General features: G+C 39.8%; 3 protein-coding genes across 8 annotated transcripts in view; 2 read left to right on the top strand and 1 right to left on the bottom strand.

Annotated features, from left to right (window-relative positions):
• MTHFD1 (methylenetetrahydrofolate dehydrogenase, cyclohydrolase and formyltetrahydrofolate synthetase 1) overlaps positions 1-2205 on the top strand; it is a 59719-nt gene extending 57514 nt beyond the window's left edge. For all 3 annotated transcript variants that reach the window (XM_082386482.1, XM_082386481.1, XM_082386480.1), the window contains 2 exons: positions 476-569; positions 1953-2205. In XM_082386482.1, coding sequence (XP_082242608.1) covers positions 476-565 — 90 coding nt within the window. In that variant the 3' untranslated portion in view covers positions 566-569; positions 1953-2205. The remainder of the gene's footprint in view (positions 1-475; positions 570-1952) is intronic.
• The window catches only part of ZBTB25 (zinc finger and BTB domain containing 25), a 62810-nt gene that overhangs the window by 14308 nt on the left and 25324 nt on the right, over positions 1-23178 (bottom strand). For 2 of the 4 annotated variants that reach the window (XM_082386628.1, XM_082386623.1), the window contains exon 5: positions 2541-6920. The exons of 1 other annotated variant lie outside the window; for it this stretch is intronic. In XM_082386628.1, coding sequence (XP_082242754.1) covers positions 6732-6920 — 189 coding nt within the window. In that variant the 3' untranslated portion in view covers positions 2541-6731. Of the gene's footprint in view, positions 1-2540; positions 6921-10600; positions 14154-23178 lie in introns of those variants that run through there. One more of the 4 variants, XM_082386625.1, reaches the window with a different exon arrangement.
• Positions 6289-21681, top strand: AKAP5 (A-kinase anchoring protein 5). Its single transcript, XM_082386646.1, has 2 exons — positions 6289-6414; positions 9003-21681. The coding sequence occupies exon 2, from the start codon at positions 9270-9272 to the stop codon at positions 10554-10556; it is 1287 nt and encodes a 428-aa protein (XP_082242772.1). The 5' UTR covers positions 6289-6414; positions 9003-9269; the 3' UTR covers positions 10557-21681.

Genomic DNA, 23178 nt, shown 5'->3' with positions numbered 1-23178 from the left:
TGTCTTGGCCCGAGTTAAAGGATACTGATTCCTAATGTTGTGTTGCTGAAGCAAAAATAATATGGGTATCTACACAAGACTCATTAAAACAAAATTAAACAGCAGACAAGCCCTGCACCTCCTTTTGGTTTTGTGATGTGAGAACCGAGGGGGTGAATAACTGACTCCTCAGCCTCCCCAGCACCTGCCATTGTGGGACGAAGGTGGAGGCACCTCCTCAACCTCTTGTTGCACCAGTCTGTGTGGGAGCCCATGAGGAAGCCTGGTGTTTGGTTTGCTGGAGGACTCGAGGGTTTCTCTCTGAGATCATAACAGGATCAGTGACTTGGTTTTTAATATGTAACATGAAGAGTGCCATTTTATGGTTAACTATAAAATAATATTCTGTCTTTGTGCCTTGAGCTTTCTAGCTGAAGGGAAGGTGAAAAAAAACATCATATTAAGTTTGTTTTTAATGCTATTTTGCATCTCCTAGATGAGCACCATGCCTGGACTCCCTACCCGGCCCTGTTTCTATGATATTGATTTGGACCCTGAAACTGAGCAGGTGCATGGGCTGTTCTAAACAGGTAAGTTGTTTCTGGTGAAAGTTCTGCTTTTTTCCTTATGAGGCATGTTTATGAATTATAGGACTCCAACTAAAGCTATGAAAGCGCAAATTCAGTGCTTTCAAAAGATTTCTTTCCAGACATCAGTGAGAGGAGAGGGGGCAGTAGTGAGGGTTGGCAGTAACCAATGAATGAAATACTTATATTTCAACATTTCTGGAAGAAGAGCAGGGTTCATCACAGTTTGGCAGCATAGGGTGGAAAGGCGCCATCCAGTGAACTATGGAGGGACCCCAGTGGAGGTTAGACCTCCTCTGTGGAGCCCCAGGAGGCTCTGGGCTTGGAGCTGATGGCACATTGGAGGGCAGGAGCAGCTGAAAGTCTGTATACTCTGAATAGACAGTTGGCACACAAGAGTGAGTAAATGTCCCAGAAAGTAGAAAAGAGAAGGAAGCAGGACCAGTCCAGGAGTTCTTGGGTCTTAAGTGAAGGGCCCCCAAGTACTCATCACAATGAATGAGCCACCCCTGGACATATCCAGGTGAAATTTCAGAAACATCAAATATGAAAATCCTAAAAATCTTTTCCAAAGAGGAAGAAATGGCTTGCCTATGAAAAAAATGAGAATTAGCCTGAACCCCTGTCTTCTTATCAGCAGTAAAAGGCTCTTAGACAGTGGAGGAATGCCCTCCAAGTCTACGGGGAAGGATGACTTTCCACCTGTATTTACACCCACCAAATCTATCCAGAGGTTTTCAGACACGCACGGTTTGCCACCCCGACGCCTCTTCCTAGGAAGGGATTTAGCAGTGTACTCCAGCACAGTGAAGACCAAACAAAGAAAAGGGAGACACGGTTTTCAGGAAACCAAAGCCTGGTCTGGACTGTAAAGAAGGGGAGTCCTGACAACTGCAGGTGACCCAGAGTTACAAATCCCACATGGAACAGGAGGAGGGAGGAATTGAGAAAGAGTAGAGAGAGCTAGAAAGACAAGGGTGTCAAAAGGGTAATTATGCAAAAGAAAAGCTCTAACATAGTTTAAGAATGTAAAGTCCAGGTGGAAGCAAACCATGGCCATCATCTGGGCAACTGTAAGGGTGGTTGCTCATAGAAGCACCTCTGCTTACACATCAGAGAGACCGTGTGCTCGATGCTGGGGGAGCACACAGAAGTGTCATCCTGGCTCATGCTTGGTCTGCCCTTGAACAGTATTCACACAGCCATAATGTAAATGCTGTGCATTGTCTTCAAGTCTATGGACAGACCCCAGAAGACCTGGCAGTGGGAAAGGAGGTAAATGTTGACAACTTTGACAGTGTGAGAGGGTGATGGTGCTGTGTGGGAGGGAAGAGGAGATGTTTCAGCGCTTAGAGAAAACTATTTCTTGTTTCGTTTTCCTTCCAGATTGTCCATCTTCAAGAAGCAACTTTGACGGTTTGGCCAGTGTTTATTCAGGCCTCATATCGGGAAGTGTGTGGAAGTTGAGAGAAGTCAGTCCCGGCCCCGAAGATTTTCTGAAAAATAAGTAGTGGGAGTTTCCCCAGAAGCCTTTCTTCAGTCTTAATTCCCACCATCGTGTATAAATCAACACAAATCATTCATGCACATGCCTAATTACTTTACTGAATCCATAGAATAAAAGTAAATAATTTTGCAATCTTGGTGTTCAAATATAAATTGTAGCATTAACAGACTGCTGCCCTACCTCTGCTGTCCTGTGTGATCCGGGAGACCCCTGGGACTGAAGAAGCAAGTTGTAGTGTGTACTATATGATACATTGTGTTTAAAGGGGGAAAGGTGCTTGCTTGTGTGTTTCTGGGAGGACAGGAGACCTCCTGAGAGGGCTGAGGGAGAAGTAGAGTCTGGAGGACGTGCCTTTTTGTCATATACTTTTCTGTATTCTTTTTTTTTACGCCGAGAAAGTATTGCTTACACAGGTTTTTGTCCTGAATTTCCTTAGAATTCCCGTTTCTGTCACAGCTGTAGCACCATTTTTTAAAAATTTATTTTATTTGTATTTATTTTTGGCTGCGTTGGGTCTCCGTTGCTGCGTGCGGGCTTTCACTAGTGGCGGAGAGCAGGGGCTACTCTTCGTTGCCATGCACGGGCTTCTCACTGCGATGGCTTCTCTTGTTGCAGAGCACGGGCTCTAGGCAAGCAGGCTTCAGTAGTTGTGGCTCACAGGCTCAGTAGTTGTGGCACACGGGCTTAGTTGCTCCGCGGCATGTGGGATCTTCCCGGACCAGGGCTCGAACCTGTGTCCCCTGCGTTGGCAGACAGATTCTTAACCACTGTGCCACCAGGGGAGCCCAGCACCATTTATTTTTAAAGTCCTCAGGAAGGATGGTCATACAGCACTAACTGTAGGGTAGCTCTTTCTGCTCTATTGGTTCAGCACATATTTATTGAGCTTCTACCCTGTGCCTGAGCTCTCTCTCCCTCCCTACACGATGTTTTTTCCCTCACTTGTTTTCCCTTCTCTTCTTGTTCTTTATCTTCTATCTCTGTTCTTCCTCTCCCATCTTTCCTCCCTTTTCCCCTTTTTCTTCCTGCATTGGATCCTTCCAGAAGATGTTGCATCCCCACCGCTGCCAGTGCTAAAACACTGCTAGCATGGGCAGAGCAGTGTTTTTCCTGGTGTCCTTGGTTTTATTATTTTTAATCCCCTAGGTGTGATTGTAATAGTGTCGGTTTTGCAGTTTAAAGAAATGACGACAGTGCTTCGGAGGGCATATGGCAAAGGGGTCATGAGCACGGAGCCCCAGCTCCACCATGCTTTGTATACTGCCTGGCACATTGTACCCACTCAGTGATGTCAGTTCCTGTTCGAAAGCATCATTTGGGCCCTGTCTGCACGGAGTTCATTGTTTCTAGTGTTTTTTAAAATGTCCTATAAAACCTCATCTGGATGGGACTTGCTGGGAATTCAATTTGTAAACAGGGGAAGAAAGCAGTCTATTGTCAGACATGGTGACTTAAAGATCACCTTAAGGAATTTAGCCTTCCTCATATCACCAAAAGCCATGTGGGTTTATTTATTTATTTAATTAAAAAAAATTTTTGGCCGCACCCCACGGCATGTGGGATCTTAGTTCCCCAACTGCGCCCCCTGCATTGGAAGCCCGGAGTCTTAACCACTGGACCACCAGGGAAGTCCCTGCTGTGTGTGTTTAAATCTTTAATATTGATAGAAGTAGTGAACACAGTTGGTGGGAGAGGGTAAGTGGAGGTTTATAAGGCAAAAATTATAAACAGCCCTAATACAATAAATAAGCCAAATTGTTTTCACCAAGTATTGCTTGGAGTGAATGGACTAATGCAAGAATTTTCCTAGAAGTAAAATATGCCTTCAGTAAAAATTCAAATGGTACAATTTGCTCTTTCCACTTGGCAATATACCTTGGAGGTCTTGCTCCATCAGCAGTTTGGGATTCATCTTGTTTCTTATGGCTGTGGAGTATTTAAACAGTCCTTCTGATGGACACTTAACCGTTGTTTCATGGTTTGGTAGCTACAGGCCCAGGCTGTGGGTGAATAGGGACCAGGATGGGAGAAACGGTATGATCAGTAGAGATCAGATAAATAAGCAAGTGATTTTATTGGCACGCTGTGTCTGGTGATGTTAACAAGATAAGCTGTAGGTAGGATAATTTCTCATCAGATTGGAGATATATTTAGAGCCTGTTTCTCATTATATAATGAAAAGCTACTAATTGAGTAGCAGACAATGATATGGGTAATAGCTTACTAACTCACTTAAGTGAGTTCAAGGATGACAGGTTTCTTTCATGTATGAGGTACTGGATACATTTTTTAAAACTCAGATATGGCATCGGGTTCTAGTTATATTCTAAAGAAAAATGACAGCGCAGTATTTTATTTATAGTTCTGTACTCTGTGAGTGTGTGTGTTGGAGGTTGGAGATGAGTTATATGTAATATACCTTACAGAAATCTGCCCTTCAAATAGAAAATCAATTCACCTCTTACTTCAAACCACTCTTCAGTTCCCTTTCAGTAGTCTTTTTTTTTTAAGAAAAGCAAGTGGGATAAGATCTTACAAGTCATTAAGATGGACTTTATTGCTTTTAACCTATCGCTGATTTCATTTCCAGTTACTTCCTAATAAGACAGCTATTCTACCCTGTCTTCATCTAGATAAGCTCATCTTATTTTTGCCTGAAATTGTTGCAAACTCCCAGATCTGCTAGATTTGAGAAAACTTGGATCTCAATAAGTAATTGCACCTCAGTTGGTTATGAGTGGCCTGGATTTCTTTTGGCTTGTTTAAAGTTCAAAACTGACAGTAAGCAGGGTTAGTAACTCATCTGGGGATATAAAACATCTTCACAGACTGGTATTTGCTGAATGAACAAAGATAAATTGAATTCTTAATTGTAACTACTATAAATTAGATGCTTATGGATTTTCATGTTTTACAGCTCTTGTCTCTAAGATCTTGACAGCTTAGATTCAGCTTTGCTGTTGTGTCCTAATCTTTGCTTAGTAAGTTTCAGTGGAAGCTATAGAAACTTACAAAGGTAAAATATATTCCTGGAAAAACATCCAAAAATGGGTAACTGAGGTTTACTCTCAAAGATCATGATCCTATTGAAGAAAAGAGTTAAGTACAACTACTTTTCAGTACTTCTTCCCTCCATCTTAATAGGTTCTTCATCTACCTGGGAGGGGCCAGAGGAGAAGGCAGGAATTGTGCATCCCACCTGACCTCACCTCTGGAGCTCCCAGGAATGCCGTTGTAGGTAACATTAAGCCCACTCTCATTGTAACACCTTTCATTAGTGTTAATGCATTGTACACAGTGGATTATGTGTACAAATAAATGCTTATGGTGCTTTTCACTAAGGCTAGGAACTTGTTTAAAGACTCAAAATGTGTGAAAATACACAGCCTAGCTAGTCAAGCAGGAGGGTAGATATTGCCTGTGCCCTTTGCTCTGATCAGGACTGGAATGGTGAGGAAAGCTGTCTCCTATTCTCCACGCCCCACTTGAGAGGGATAAGGTTAAGCAGGCACCTAGGAATATCCTGAAGGGAAACGTGGATAACTTGTAAGCTACTTATTCTTGGAAATATATATAAGGTATAAAGGATGGATGGGGCTGGGTTCCTGTGTTCTGACCTCGATGGCACACAGGTTGCATCATCTCTACCTGCCTTCTAGATACTTAGGAAGACACGGGTCTGTGTCTTGGGCCTCTGAGAGGATTTGGCAATGAACCCTTTGATAACCAAAACTTTTCCAGGAGTGGGTTTGGGTGTAATGAGGTTTTTCTCTCTCAGTTCATGTAATTTTCTCGCCAAACGAGATTCACTTTGCACAGTTTTGAATCCTGCTTTTAAACTGTGATATCTGCTGTGACTTAAATATTCAGTGGGGCGATTTATAATGGGAGTGCCTATAATTTAAAATTGGATTTTGCTACTTTGCGTCTGAGAAAAAGGGAGGCTTATGACCCTGGTCCCCTCCCCATCTGCCAGCCCTCTCTTTCTCGGTGGCCCCCGATGTGGTCGCGCGGCGGGGATTCGCGCCAGGCTGGGAGCGCCCGTGGCTGGGCGAACTGTTCTCGGGAAGACCTCCCGATCACCCCCTCACCCCTCCCCCCCGCCCACCGCCCCTAGCCCGGCCCCGCCCCGCGCCCGCACCCGCACCCTCCGCGCGCATTGGTGCAGCCGGCTGTCAGTCCCCGCCCTCTGGGAGAGGGGGCGCCGCGGGGCTGCGGTCCCTCTGCAGAGGGCTGCTTGCTCCGGGTGCGACCGTGGCTTCCCGCCTACCCGTGCGCCCAGCCGTGCGAGCGCCCCCGCGACCTCGGCGACAGCGTCGGCCAGGGACCCCGGCGCCCGCGGTAAGTGAAGAAGGCGAGTAGGTTGCGGGTAAAGGGTGCGGACCGCTGCCCGGTCCGCTGACCGCCTGCGGGGCGAAGTGGGCTGGAGGTGCCCGCTGGACACCGGGAATCCGAGCCGCCCGAGGTGGCCGGAGTGAGAATCGGGAAGGTCGTTTGTCTGCAGAAATCTCCAGCCAGCGCGACCCTCAACAGCTCTGCCCACACCTGTCGTTACAGCTCGTGTTGCTGGTAGCTTTTTTCCTTCTTTGCCCTTTTGGGGGGAAATAAGAGTGCCGGGTTCCTGGCCATTATAATTGTGCAGATAGCTTGAAGCTGGGTTATGTCTTCCACGCCCCAGCACTTTCCTTTTTGAGTACTTTCTGCTGCGCTCTAGCTCTTGCCATAAGGCGATTCAAGCCGAAGGAGAGACGCCCTCCTCCAGGAGAAAGCTTCGTGGTCCACACCTGGCGCTGGGAGAGATTCACTGCTTTCCCCAGGAAGTGGCTGCTCTTCGCCTCCGTGCTTCTCTGCTCACGGGAAAAGGGGAAGGGGTATTTTTTGTGGCAGTAGACTTGCGATTCTATCAGGAAATTACAACAGGGACTTTAAGATTGCCCAGGCGATAAAACTTTGTGCAGGTTAAGGACGAATCATTTGCAGTCTAATGTCCTGCAAAGTTTTAGTATCTACAGGCTGCATTTTCCCCATTTCAGTTAGGTTTTGTTTGGGTATTTATTTCTGCATCATGATATACATTTAAGTGAGCTTCTCAAGCAGTTGTCTTTGGGCAATCCAGGTTAGTTTCAAATGATACATTCCTAAACATGATCCGATTTCAATATTTCTATTAGCTATACAGCCTCTGGTTAATAAAAACTCTCAGGCACTGAGAACTCACAAGAGGTGATGAGACTTAAGGAGCTATAATCAGCTGTGGTTCTTGTGCTTATGCAAACATCATATGAGGAGGGACACTGTAAAATGTTCATATTTTAGTTCCATCATTGTTCTAGGATGACTTTGCCTTTCTGTCAGGGGCATGGAGTATGTAACACTCAACCTAAGAGAATATTTACTTAGATCATGAACTGATTTTCAGAGTTCCAATTCCTTCTGTGGTTCACAGAATCAAGAGCTACCCAAATAAACCTTCAACAGTGAAGGATTTACAAAAAAAAAAAAAAAAAAAACAGTACAAAGAAAGAGTCCCTTTGCTTATTTTAGAACATCCATCAACTAAAATTCATAGGATTTTTGTTAGGTGATCACCTCACGTCTCTATTCATTGGTACCCTCATACCATTCTGTGGATTGATTTAAAATATACCTTTATATTTATATGTAACTAATCAGTTTGCCAACTGCATATCTTATCAACTTACTTCTGGCTTTCAAATTAGTTCCAGAACCAAGAAAATAAAATACAAAGAATTGCAAAAGCTTAAATTTTAAAATAGCAAGAACTCAGTCTAGTCTTGGTTCAGTTATCAGTTGATGGGCTACATTATGGTAACACAACCATTTAAGCAATTTTTAAATTTTTTGACTAGCGAGTCTAGTGCAGATTAGCATCTCCAAACAATTCATTTTTCTGATGATACTCTTAAAACCCGGTTCCAGAGGACGGGCTTTAGAAACGGGCAATCTTGGGTTGAATCTGAGCTCTGTTATCGATTAGCTGTATAATCTAGAGCAAGTTACTTAACCTCTCTAGGCCTCAATTTCTTCATCTGTAGATGGTGATACCACCACCTACTCTGTAATGTTGTGGGAGGATTAGAGATGTATGTAAAAGTGCTCATTAGCACTTCCTGATAGACAGGAGTTGCTCAATAAATGTCAACTATTATTACCAATCACTCTGACCTTCAACTACGTGCTCGTTATGGAAAATGTTTGAACTGCAGATACTTAGAAAAAAAAGTCAAAATTACACAAACAGATTTGAGAGTGGAGAATGACAGTAATGTTAAAAATTTCCCAAGAGCATGTATGAAAAGTAGCACCTCCTTCACGGAACATACATTTTTAGAACAGAAACCTTATGGTATAATGGAAAGAACATTAGAGAGTCAAAGTCTTCAGTTCTAACTCTGGCTATGACCTCATCTAACTGTGTGGCTTTTAGCAGGCCAGCTGCCCACTCTGGAGCTCAGTTTCTTCATCTGGCTGGACTTGAATAATCTCAAATAATCTCTAAGATCCTTTGCAACTTCAGAGCTCTTTATTGCATTAATAAAAATTACACCCTGCCCTTCATTGTTTTTTGTTGTTCATGGTGGTGGCGGTGGTTTTTGTTTGTTAACTTGCAATTCAGAGTCATAAACAATTCGTAAAGACAGCACAACTCCAGAACTGATAAAATCATATCAGATTTGCAGAGAAATCCAAAATGAAGTTTTAACAAACAAAAGACAGCAAAATAAATTCACACTGAAATCTTTTGGATAGGGCAAAAGTAAACCCCAATTTTTATTCTCCAGTCATTTTAGTAAGTTATTATATGGGAAACATGCCCAGTAGAACCATATGCATTCAACTGAAATAGTCTCTATAGAAAACAGTAGGCTGATGGTGAAATAAAATACCACTCTCTTTTCTCTTATCAGGTTGACCCTTAAATAAAACAAAAATCTATCCAGTAAAAGGGCTTTCATGAAGAAATTAAAGAGAGAACTTACAAGTAATAGAGAAACTAGGCATTTTTATAACTGGAAAAACCACCTAAAACAACTGTATGGAGTAAGACAAAAGGAGTGATTACATCGGGAAGAAATTTTACTTAGTGTGATATTTTTGCCTACTTTTTTGTCATAAAAGGCTGCTAAGGAAGAGAGGATATACTTTTCTAGAGAAAGAAAGAGTGTAATATAAAAATGGAGATCACAGTTCCTGAAATACAAGTAGAAAGCAAGGATGAGAAGAGATCAGCAGAAGTTAGTCCTCAGAATGAGAGGCAGGAGGAAAAAGCATCGACGCTTTGCTTCAAGAGAAGAAAGAAAGCAGCCAAAGCAATGAAGCCCAGTGCTGGCTCTGAAGCTGCTGATGCAGCAAGGAAGTGTTCCCCAGAAGCAGGAGCCTCTGATCAGCCAGAGCCCCCCGGGGGGGCCTGGGCCTCCATCAAACGCCTTGTAACGCGCAGCAAAAGGTCAGATTCTTCAAAGCAGCAAAAGCCCTTTGAGGCCAAAGTGCAACCTGAAATCAATGCTGAGGATGATCATTCTAAAAAAAGGGCAAAGTCCAGACTCAAGATTCCCTGTATAAAATTCTCAAAAGGGGAGAAAAGAAGTAATCATTCCAAAATTATAGAAGACTCAGACTGCAGTATCAAAGTCCAACGAGAGGCTGGAAGTTTGGATACAAAAACTCTGACCCAATCAGATGACCAGGCAGCAAAGACCAAGTCGAAGCAGGATGTAAGGGAAGATGTCTCACAGAAAGGGAGTGATGAGGTCTGTGAATCAAATGTGAACAACAGAGTAACTTCTCCTGGAGAGAAAGTGATTTCAGTAGAACTTGAGTTAGATACAGGGCATTCTGCTATTCAAACAGGAACTCTAATCCTTGAAAAAGACATTGAAATGCTTGAGGAAAAACAAAGCATTCAACCTCAGCAAGCAAGCCCACTGGAAATTTCAGACACAGAACACCAGCTCCCAGTGGTTTCTGATGTTCCTCCCTCACCTGCAGTCCCAGATCAACAAATTCTGGAAGAAGCCAGAAACAGTATCCTAGAAAGTGGACCAGACTGGAAAGACCGTGAAAGTAAAGAGACTGTTGCTGAGGAGAGTAAGCCGAAAGATACTGAACTGAGCCAGGAATCAGATTTTCAAGTAAATGAAATCACTGCAGAAAAACCCAAACCAGAAGAAAGCAAAAGAATGGAGCCAATTGCTATTATTATCACAGACACTGAAATCAGTGAATTTGATGTTAAGAAATCTAGAAATGTCCCTAAGCAATTCTTAATTTCAATCGAAAATGAGCAAGTGGGGGTTTTTGCTAATGATAGTGGTTTTGAGAGTAGAACTTCAGAACAATATGAAACACTCTTAATAGAAACAGCTTCTTCTCTTGTCAAGAATGCTATCCAGTTGTCTATAGAACAGCTGGTTAATGAAATGGCCTCTGATGATAATGCAAAAAGCAATCTTCTACAGTGACTTAATTTCCACACCATGGGAGGGAAAAAATGCTTAATGGTAAATTATTTTACATATTTGTGGCATTTCTTATTCAGTAACAAATGAGAGATTTAACATCTGTAGAATTTAAAGGTACAATTCCAACCCAGAAGTGCTAAAGAATTAAGTTATAAAACCCTCCCTTATCACTGAAATGTAGCCACTTCTGGATTGGAGGAAGTCAGTACAGATTGCAATGAAAAGTGATATCCAGGAAATTGCTAAAATGGTTTGTGGAGATCAGAGTGCTTGGGAGAAGCAAGATGTATTTATTGAGTACTTGCGGTATGCCATAAGCTCTTTAATGTCCTCTGATGTCACAAAGCCTGGTTTCCTTTTAAAAGTTCAACACTGTGTATAGGTTAACATCGCATTCTGTTTTCAACAACTTTTTTTTTTACAGTGCACTTTTATGTTGTATAAAATGGTGGATAAGGTGAGCTATTTTTGTGAATGTGTGACTTATAGCTGTTATACTCCTAGGCAGTAGTCTTACCTCAAAAAAATACTGCAAACCAAAAAAATAATAGTTTGATTAAACATGAGTGGTTTTCTAGTCTTGCTCAAGTTCCTTACAAAAGCCATTCACAAATTACTTCAAACACGCAAATAATTACCAAGTGCAAAGGTGTGGAAACAGCGAGTGCATTTTCCATCTCCATCTTTCTTCTGCCCCAAGCAGACCTGTATAAAAATCCACTTGCGCATGGGATCATCTGCTGAAAAGCTAAAAACAAAAAACAAAACAACAGGGCTTCCCTGGTGGCGCAGTGGTTAAGAATCCGCCTGCCAATGCAGGGGACTCGGGTTCGAGCCCTGGTCTGGGGAAGATCCCACATGCTGCAGAGCAACTAAGCCAGTGCACCACAACTACTGAACCTGTGCTCTAGAGCCCACGAGCCACAACTACTGAGCCTGCGTGCCACAACTGCTGAAGCCTACATGGCTAAAGCCCGTGTTCCGCAACAAGAGAAGCCACCGCGATGAGAAGCCCGTGCACCGCAACAAAGAGTAGCCCTCGCTCGCCGCAACTAGAGAAAGCCCACACGCAGCAACAAAGACCCAACTTAACCAAAAAATAAATAATTTTTTAAAATTAAAACAACAAAACAACAACAAAAAGTGGATTATTTTCCATCCAGGAGAAGACAAACTTCCCAAGTAAAAAATCATCACATATAACACATGATTCATATTGTAAGATTAAATCTCTGGAGACTGTATTCATCAATCTCTCCTCAAAGAGGGGAGAGTGGACTCAAAGCAAACCTGGCTGTAAAAGTCATAGGAAATCGTAATAATTTAGTGAAAATATTCATGCTTGGCTAAGAATGAGCCAAATACATCTTTCATTGTGCCTATGTGTTGAGACACACCAGTAAAAATTTTACACAGATAATGAAAATAAACTTTTTCATCAGTACTTTTAGTCCAGCTAGTCCCCTACAAAAAAAAAAAAAAAAAATTGAACTTAATATAACAATGAGAAGGGCTTGTTTGCATTTTATTCAGTTATTTAAATCATCGATCTCAATGACTGCCGTATTTTTTGAAAAAGTAATTGTTTCAACCTTTCCTTGTGTGAAATGGCCCTAATACTGCAACACACTTCCCTACCTCACAGGTCAGGGTTCCTATTGTACAGTCCTCCACTGTCTAAACTGAGTGACAGTGTCACTCTGAAAGTAGACGAAGTAATGAAGAGCTTTTGCTTGAGTTGTAAGGTATTTGTACATTCTTGGAGAAAAGAATGTACATTAGATGATTTCAAATGATCTGGTGACTTCCTGCATTATTTATGGATTGCATACATAAAGTATGTGCTAATTTGTCCCATAGAATCTTCGTTTCTTCCTGTAAGTACATATTGAGACCTCTGGCAGAAGAACCTAATCTGACTTTGGAACTGAACCAGATAATGGATATTATTAGCAAGATTCTTTGCTGAAGTGTAAATGTATTCCCCGTATTCCCCCAGATTTTCCTACCTTCATGCTTATAACCTTGGGGGGTGGGGTGGGAGGAAGAGGGAAACTACCAAAATCCTTCAGTTTCACAAGATGAAAAGTGGATCTTTCAAAACATGACCCAAGAAATCAATTTCATTTAATTGTATAATTTTTAAACATTTTTTTAAAAAAGACTGCTAAGTCATCCTCCCTAAAAACTCTTTTTAATTCACTATATGTGGTGCTAATGGACTTGGACAGCTACCAGCAACTACATATTTAAAAGTGAGCAATTTAAAAAGACTGATTAAAGTTGGTGCATTTAACAGTGTTTTGAAGAATCCTGCCTTCATTTACTGCAAGGATGGCTCAAGCCATATACTTTCATTGTAAATTTTTAGTAATTTCTCATGAATGAGCAAAAAGTATAGCATTTACCAGTTATTGAAAATATTTTGAAATGTTTAGGTATATTTATTTGGGAGTTTTAAAAACATGTTAGGTAAATATGTGTAATGAAATTCTTCTAAGAAAGTAACATTTTATCTAAGTAGTCCTAGGTTTCTATTTTTTTTCCACTGTGGTGTGGTACATATTTGGTTAGAATGTATTATAATTGATCGTTTTTGTGATGAAATGTGTACTCTATTTGCATTCAATCTTAAGTGGTTTCTCCTCAATCTTTTCTATTGAGAATATCTGGTGAATTAAATAAGTAGGATCCAGTTTGAAAAAGGATTCCAGAAATTAATTGATCTCAATCTGATTATATCTGCTACATGGCCAAATCCTACTACTATGAATTGTAAGGTGGTCTAAATTGTTTTGTTGTTATAGAAATAATTAGGAATCAGATGACTTAGAAGTTTCTCATAAAATATTTTTTTTATTTTAATGGTATTTATTTTAAGCAATGTGACCTTATATGCAAGACATTAAATGAATATAAATAGGTTCTTATTCAATTCACATCCATTTGACAATATTAAAATATCACTTAAAAGGCAATTTAATAACACCACATTAATTTTCCTTTAAATTTGCTGTGGTATAAATGCTTTTAGTGAACACTTATTAAGTAGCTGGGTTTCTCTTTGAACAGTTTCTCTTTGAACTCATAATTTTACAAGGCTGGTTGGTTTATCAGATAACTTCTTCAGCACATTATCTTCCCCCTTTTAAGATTGAAGTATTATTCAGTTTGCTTTACAACAAGCGAATACAAAAATCCTCCTCTATTTTGTGTAGCACTATTCACTTAACATTTTCTCAAAGTACTTTATAGGATATAAAAATAGTCCCTGGTAACATTTAAGTAAAGGTAGCAGAAAACAAAAGAACATTCAAAGAGAAATTATGTTCCCTGCCACCTCCTCCACCTCAAAGAACAATAAGCATTTGGCACAAATGGAGTTCTTCAGAAAAGCTGTCAGCATAATTTTCTTTGAAGGTAATCCATTTGACAGCACGAAGTTTGTGATCTTAATTGGTCTACTATTTAATGAAGTCTTAAAAACTCTGATTTATTTCTGAGAGATTGTTATTTCACCAATATGTGTGAATAGCCTTCCAGCTAAAGGCTTTTAGAAATAATGGATCATGAGAGGGCACCAGTCGAATCTGGCTTCTGCAAAAAATCCAGAGTTAACTTCATAAGTTTCTAACTTCAAGTTGCCTTATTTTCTATAGTTAATAATTAATTTTGGGGGGGATTTACGGCAGAATTAACATAATTATTAGGCTTTAGAATCCCATTGAAAATACCCCTTTAATGTCAACTTTATTCAAATGTGTGAAGTCTGCTTTCTAATTTCACCTGATACTCAATACATTAGGGGTGGACTTTTCTGCCTGCCCTTTCTGCATTTTTAAACATCCTCATTTAAGGTTTAGCGTTTCTTAGTTTCAAATTCCTATGATGTTTTATTGTTTCACAAACATGAAGTTTCTCATTATACAGAATTCAAAAATTCAATATATAGTATATTTTATGGCACATTTTTGAAAAGTTTTTTTGTAATCCTTACTTAGTTACAAAAATTTAACAGAAAGAAACTACTTAAATTTAGATTAAATTCAATTTATTCAACGTGTGTTGGGTATGACACATGCCAAACACTGATAAAGGGGACAGGCTCCCTGCCCTCGAAGAGCTCAACCTAGGGAGCCCCAGCAACTGAAACTTGGACAGGGGTTACGGCAAGGAACCATAGTAATGCAGCATCGTGAGTGCATGGAGACTAAAGAGAAAGCGATTCATTTTGTCTGTTATGGGGAGATGGTCATATAAATACAGGGGCAGTTTGATAGCATTCAGTTGCTAAATAGCTTAAAAGTATATTCCTTCTGATTTGTGAACAGGTGCAGAAAAAAGCCTGCATAATGTTACATATTTATAGTAGTTCTTTGTAAAAATGTTAACTGGATGAGCTATTATGAAAGCAGAAGTTCCAATTTGTATTTCTCATTAAAATTAATACTATATTATTGTGGATCAGATGCAAATATTAAAGAAATAATACTCTGTAGAAAAAAGGTTTCAACCTGAATTAATATATGTACTGTTAATACAAAATAAATGTTATATTGGCTCATGTTTATTTATCCAAATCTTTTAAGAGAAACGTGGTATATAGTACATTAATTTCCTAAAACCATAAAGATCACACTGATTGAAACTACTGAGTTAGCACCACCAAAAGTTCTATTCTCCTGAGTATTGGCCAGACTTTACGAGACATGCCTAAAAGAGCCCACCTCCAGCAAAGAGAAACAAAAACACCTCGAACTTGAATTCAATTTCACTGAAATAATTCCATCTAAAGGGCAATTCTGACTTTGATGCCATCTATGAACTTGACAGAAGTGTACTTGTTTTCATCGTCTCTTGCTATTGTCGCTAGTTGTCTTTTCTGTATTAACCTATAAATTGTTAATAATCTGTATGGTTTTCCAAATTACTAAGCGATCTTTATGTGGAAAGGCTTATTCAGATGGTGCTTGCTAAAGCTGGGTGTTTCAAAAGTTCTGTGTTTATTAAGACACTGATTTTCTTCCCTTAACATCAGCAACCCTGTTTTTTTCTTAAGCACAGCCCAATGACAATAAATAGGCACTATGAAAGAATGTGCTTTCCAAATCTTGGGACCAATTTAAAGTTGATAGCATCTTAAAAGTCCTAAAACTAAAGTTTGTTCCAAAATAAAATGTCTCGTTAAGGTACACTGTACATAGGGTATTTAATATTTCACACTTTGCAGAATTTAAAAAATTTTATTAAATCACATCTAATTTAAGAGAAAAGTACATAACCTTTTGCAACACTTGTCCTGACAGACAATTCTGCCCTTAACGCTGAATTCTGGAGTTCCCAATCCCTTGGAGAAGTACATACCTTTCTTTTTTTCCCTGAAGCTTGAGATCACTGGAGGCTAAGTTCCTGAACTTAGGGAAAAAAGCAAGTATATGTATATATGTACATGAGCACACTATACATTCACAGAAAATCCTCAGCAAAGCTGGGCACAGACACCACGAACAACTAAGGAAAACCTACGTGAGGGGAGGATGGTGGCTCCTAGGTTGGGAAACTCCCAAACTTAAAATTGTCTCTGTAAATTCCAAACTATCATAATAGCAATGGTAGTGGTGTCCAGCAGTTTCTGCATGTTAGCAAGACGAGACGCACTTTCCTCACAATTTGTTTCGTGGCTAGACTCAAATAGGACTTTTGGCCTTATCTTGATATTTATGACAGTGCAATTATGGGGCAGGGATTAAGCCTTTCCTACACTTTTCACAGCTATACTTGTTGCCATAAAAAACAGGCCTTCTAATTCCATACTCCTGGGAGATAGGGAGCACAGGGTGACACAAAAGCAGATGCAGTCCTTTGTACACTTGTACTCAAACCTTTTATTCCCAAATCCCTACTTTGACACCTGTACCTTCAGATCTCAGGAAGGTCCAGTCAGTATAGCTATAAGTGGGTCTCTGGACCACATCTGTGATCAGTCACAGGTAAGAGTAATGCAGCTACAGGCATGCATGCTCAAACCAATCAAATATCCTTATATATAAATTACAATGCAGAGGTTCCGTGTGGAATAGCCATTTGTGGTATAAAAACTTAACTAGAGGACTTCCCTGGTGGCGCGGTGGTTAAGAATCTGCCTGCCGATTTGATTAACCAAGATGGCAGAGTAGAAGGACGTGCTCTCACTCCCTCTTGCGAGAGCACCAGAATCACAACTGGCTGCTGGACAATCATTGACAGGAAGACCCTGGACTTCACCAAGGAGGATACCCCACATCCAAGGACAGAGGAGAAGCCACAGTGAGACGGTAGGAGGGGCACAATCAGAGTAAAATCAAATCCTATAACTGCTGGGTGGGTGACTCACAGACTGGCGAACACTTATACCACAGAAGTCCACCCACTGGAGTGAAGGTTCTGAGCCCCACGTCAGGCTTCCCAACCTGGGGGTCTGGCAATGGGAGGAGGAATTCCTAGAGAATCAGACTTTGAAGCCTAGTGGGAATTGATTGCAGGACTTTGACAGGACTGGGGGAAACAGAGACCCCACTCTTGGAGGGCACACACAAAGTAATGTGTGCATCGGGACCCAGGGGAAGGAGCAGTGACCCTGGGGGAGACTGAACCAGACCTACCTGCTGGTGTTGGGGGGTCTCCTGCAGAGGCGAGTGGTGGCTCTGTTTCACCGTGGGGATAAGGACACTGGCAGCAGAGGTTCTGGGAAGTTCTCCTTGGCGTGAGCCCTCCCAGAGTCTGCCATTAACCCCACCAAAGAGCACGGGTAGGCTCCAGTGTTGGGTTGCCTCAGGCAAAACAACCAACAGGGAGGGAACCCAGCCCCACCCATCAACAGTCAAATGGATTAAGGTTTTACTGAGCTCTGACCGCCACAGCAACAGGGAGGGAACCCAGCCCCACCCATCAACAGTCAAGTGGATTAAGGTTTTACTGAGCTCTGACCGCCACAGCAACAGTCAGCTCTACCCACCACCAGAGCCTCCCATCAAGCCTCTTAGATAGCCTCAACCACCAGAGGGCAGACAACAGAAGCAAGAAAAACTACAATCCTGCAGCCTGTGGAACAAAAACCACAGTTACAGAAAGATAGAGAAGATGAAAAGGCAGAGGGCTATGTACCAGATGAAGGAACAAGAAAAAACCCCAGAAAAACAACTAAATGAAGTGGAGATAGGCAACCTTCCGGAAAAAGAATTCAGAATAATGATAGTGAAGATGATCCAGGACCTCGGAATAAGAATGGAGGCAAAGATTGAGAAGATGCAAGAAATGATTAACAAAGACCTAGAAGAATTAAAGAACAAACAAGCAGAGATGACCAATACAATAACTGAAATGAAAACTACACTAGAAGGAATCAATAGCAGAATAACTGAGGCAGAAGAACAGATAAGTGACCTGGAAGACAGAATGGTGGAATTCACTGCTGCGGAACAGACTAAAGAAAAAAGAATGAAAAGAAATGAAGACAGCCTAAGAGACCTCTGGGACAACATTAAACGCAACAACATTCGCATTATAGGGGTCCCAGAAGGAGAAGAGAGAGAGAAAGGACCAGAGAAAATATTTGAAGAGATTATAGTCGAAAACTTCCCTAACATGGGAAAGGAAATAGCCACCCAAGTCCAGGAAGCGCAGAGAGTCCCATACAGAATAAACCCAAGGAGAAACACGCCGAGACACATAGTAATCAAAGTGGCAAAAATTAAAGACAAAGAAAAATTATTGAAAGCAGCAAGGGAAAAACGACAAATAACATACAAGGGAACTCCCATAAGGTTAACAGCTGATTTCTCAGCAGAAACTCTGCAAGCCAGAAGGGAGTGGCATGATATACTTAAAGTGATGAAAGGGAAGAACCTACAACCAAGATTACTCTACCCGGCAAGGATCTCATTTAGATTTGATGGAGAAATCAAAAGCTTTACAGACAAGCAAAAGCTAAGAGAATTCAGCACCACCAAACCAGCTCTACAACAAATGCTAAAGGAACTTCTCTAAGTGGGAAACACAAGAGAAGAAAAGGACCTACAAAAACAAACCCAAAACAATTAAGAAAATGGTCATAGGAACATACATATCGATAATTACCTTAAACGTGAATGGATTAAATGCCCCAACCAAAAGACACAGACTGGCTGAATGGATACAAAAACAAGACCCATATATATGCTGTCTACAAGAGACCCACTTTAGACCTAGGGACACATACAGACTGAAAGTGAGGGGATGGAAAAAGATATTCCATGCAAATGGAAATCAAAAGAAAGCTGGAGTAGCTATACTCATATCAGATAAAATAGACTTTAAAATAAAGAATGTTACAAGAGACAAGGAAGGACACTACATAATGATCCAGGGATCAATCCAAGAAGAAGATATAACAATTATAAATATATATGCACCCAACATAGGAGCACCTCAATACATAAGGCAACTGCTAACAGCTATAAAAGAGGAAATCGACAGTAACACAATAATAGTGGGGGACTTTAACACCTCACTTACACCAATGGACAGATCATCCAAAATGAAAATAAATAAGGAAACAGAAGCTTTAAATGACACAATAGACCAGATAGATTTAATTGATATATATAGGACATTCCATCCAAAAACAGCAGATTACACGTTCTTCTCAAGTGCGCACGGAACATTCTCCAGGATAGATCACATCTTGGGTCACAAATCAAGCCTCAGTAAATTTAAGAAAATTGAAATCATATCAAGCATCTTTTCTGACCACAACGCTATGAGATTAGAAATGAATTACAGGGATAAAAACGTTAAAAAGACAAACACATGGAGGCTAAACAATACGTTACTAAATAACCAAGAGATCACTGAAGAAATCAAAGAGGAAATCAAAAAATACCTAGAGACAAATGACAATGAAAACACGACGACCCAAAACCTATGGGATGCAGCAAAAGCGGTTCTAAGAGGGAAGTTTATAGCTATACAAGCCTACCTAAAGAAACAAGAAAAATCTCAAGTAAACAATCTAACCTTACACCTAAAGCAACTAGAGAAAGAAGAACAAACAAAACCCAAAGTTAGCAGAAGGAAAGAAATCATAAAGATCAGAGCAGAAATAAATGAAATAGAAACAAAGAAAACAATAGCAAAGATCAATAAAACTAAAAGTTGGTTCTTTGAGAAGATAAACAAAATTGATAAGCCATTAGCCAGACTCATCAAGAAAAAGAGGGAGAGGACTCAAATCAATAAAATCAGAAATGAAAAAGGAGAAGTTACAACAGACACCACAGAAATACAAAGCATCCTAAGAGACTACTACAAGCAACTTTATGCCAATAAAATGGACAACCTGGAAGAAATGGACAAATTCTTAGAAAGGTATAACCTTCCCAGACTGAATCAGGAAGAAACAGAAAATATGAACAGACCAATCACAAGTAATGAAATTGAAACTGTGATTAAAAATCTTCCAACAAACAAAAGTCCAGGACCAGATGGCTTCACAGGTGAATTCTATCAAACATTCAGAGAAGAGCTAACACCCATCCTTCTCAAACTCTTCCAAAAAATTGCAGAGGAAGGAACACTCCCAAACTCATTCTATGAGGCCACCATCACCCTGATACCAAAACCAGGAAAAGATACTACAAAAAAAGAAAATTACAGACCAATATCACTGATGAATATAGATGCAAAAATCCTCAACAAAATACTAGCAAACAGAATCCAACAACACATTAAAAGGATCATACACCACGATCAAGTGAGATTTATCCCAGGGATGCAAGGATTCTTCAATATACGCAAATCAATCAATGTGATACACCATATTAACAAATTGAAGAATAAAAACCATATGATCATCTCAATAGATGCAGAAAAAGCTTTTGACAAAATTCAACACCCATTTCTGATAAAAACTCTCCAGAAAGTGGGCATAGAGGGAACCTACCTCAACATAATAAAGGCCATATATGACAAACCCACAGCAAACATCATTCTCAATGGTGAAAAACTGAAAGCATTTCCTCTAAGATCAGGAACGAGACAAGGATGTCCACTCTCACCAGTATTATTCAACATAGTTCTGGAAGTCCTAGCCACAGCAATCAGAGAAGAAAAAGAAATAAAAGGAATACAAATTGGAAAAGAAGAAGTAAAACTGTCACTGTTTGCAGATGACATGATACTATACATACAGAATCCTAAAACTGCCACCAGAAAACTGCTAGAGCTAATTAATGAATATGGTAAAGTTGCAGGATACAAAATTAATGCACAGAAATCTCTTGCATTCCTATACACTAATGATGAAAAATCTGAAAGAGAAATTATGGAAACACTCCCATTTACCATTGCAACAAAAAGAATAAAATACCTAGGAATAAACCTACCTAGGGAGACAAAAGACCTGTATGCAGAAAACTATAAGACACTGATGAAAGAAATTAAAGATGATACCAACAGATGGAGAGATATACCATGTTCTTGGATTGGAAGAATCAACATTGTGAAAATGAGTATACTACCCAAAGCAATCTACAGATTCAATGCAATCCCTATCAAATTACCAATGACATTTTTTACGGAGCTAGAACAAATCATCTTAAAATTTGTATGGAGACACAAAAGACCCCGAATAGCCAAAGCAGTCTTGAGGCAAAAAAATGGAGCTGGAGGAATCAGACTCTCTGACTTCAGACTATACTACAAAGCTACAGTAATCAAGACAATATGGTACTGGCACAAAAACAGAAACATAGATCAATGGAACAAGATAGAAAGCCCAGAGATTAACCCACGCACCTATGGTCAACTAATCTATGACAAAGGAGGCAAAGATATACAATGGAGAAAAGACAGTCTCTTCAGTAAGTGGTGCTGGGAAAACTGGACAGCTACATGTAAAAGAATGAAATTAGAATACTCCCTAACACCATACACAAAAATAAACTCAAAATGGATTAGAGACCTAAATATAAGACTGGACACTATAAAACTCTTAGAGGAAAACATAGGAAGAACACTCTTTGACATAAATCACAGCAAGATCTTTTTTGATCCACCTTCTAGAGTAATGGAAATAAAAACAAAAATAAACAAGTGGGACCTAATGAAACTTCAAAGCTTTTGCACAGCAAAGGAAACCATAAACAAGACGAAAAGACAACCCTCAGAATGGGAGAAAATATTTGCAAATGAATCAACGGACAAAGGATTAATCTCCAAAATATATAAACAGCTCATTCAGCTCAATATCAAAGAAACAAACACCCCAATCCAAAAATGGGCAGAAGACCTAAATAGACATTTCTCCAAAGAAGACATACAGACGGCCACGAAGCACATGAAAAGATGCTCAACATCACTAATTATTAGAGAAATGCAAATCAAAACTACAATGAGGTATCACCTCACTCCTGTTAGAATGGGCATCATCAGAAAATCTACAAACAACAAATGCTGGAGAGGGTGTGGAGAAAAGGGAAACCTCTTGCACTGTTGGTGGGAATGTAAATTGATACAGCCACTATGAAGAACAATATGGAGGTTCCTTAAAAAACTAAAAATAGAATTACCATATGACCCAGCAATCCCACTACTGGGCATATACCCAGAGAAAACCGTAATTCAAAAAGACACATGCACCCGAATGTTCATTGCAGCACTATTTACAATAGCCAGGTCATGGAAGCAACCTAAATGCCCATCAACAGACGAATGGATAAAGAAGTTGTGGTACATATATACAATGGAATATTACTCAGCCATAAAAAGGAACGAAATTGAGTCATTTGTTGAGACGTGGATGGATCTAGAGACTGTCATACAGAGTGAAGTAAGTCAGAAAGAGAAAAACAAATATCGTATATTAATGCATGTATGTGGAACCTAGAAAAATGGTACAGATAAGCCAGTTTGCAGGGCAGAAGTTGAGACACAGATGTAGAGAATGGACATATGGACACCAAGGGGGGAAAACTGCGGTGAGGTGGGTATGGTGGTGTGCTGAATTGGGCGATTGGGATTGACATGTATACACTGATGTGTATAAAATTGATGCCTAATAAGAACCTGCAGTATAAAAAAACAAACAAACAAAACAACTAATACTAAACTTTCATTGGGTTATTTGTATGGAAATATGTTAATATAAATGTTTCAGACATTACATGAAATTTCTAAAAATCTTATATTTGTATTTGTATGGAAATATGTATGGAAATATGTTAATATAAATGTTTCAGACATTACATGAAATTTCTAAAAATCTTATATTTGTATTGGTATGGAAATATGTATGGAAATATGTTAATATAAATGTTTCAGACATTACATGAAATTTCTAAAAATCTTATATGTTCTGGTATAATGTTATAAGTAATAATCCTAGTTATTACTTTAAAATGTATATCTCAGAAATAACTAATTTTCTTGTCAACTGCATTATTATGAACTTTCATCAAATCTTTAACCGTGGTCATTTTTAAGTCTTTTGTCATTTACAGACAGTTCTGGGTGTACTCTGATGATTTTGCAAATATGTTCCTATAAAAGGGTTTCATCTTCAAGAAATTCATGGAAAAGACTCTGACAAGTACAGGTTTCTGGTAAC

The sequence above is a fragment of the Balaenoptera borealis genome (assembly GCF_965194805.1).
Source record: "Balaenoptera borealis genome assembly, chromosome: 3".
In the NCBI taxonomy this organism is placed as follows: Eukaryota; Metazoa; Chordata; class Mammalia; order Artiodactyla; family Balaenopteridae; genus Balaenoptera; species Balaenoptera borealis.
This window is presented reverse-complemented; position numbering and strand designations above follow the sequence as displayed.

Bases quoted from the DNA above. Each gene is read 5' to 3' on its own strand.
- AKAP5 (XM_082386646.1), top strand. From the start codon at position 9,270: ATGGAGATCACAGTTCCTGAAATACAAGTAGAAAGCAAGGATGAGAAG.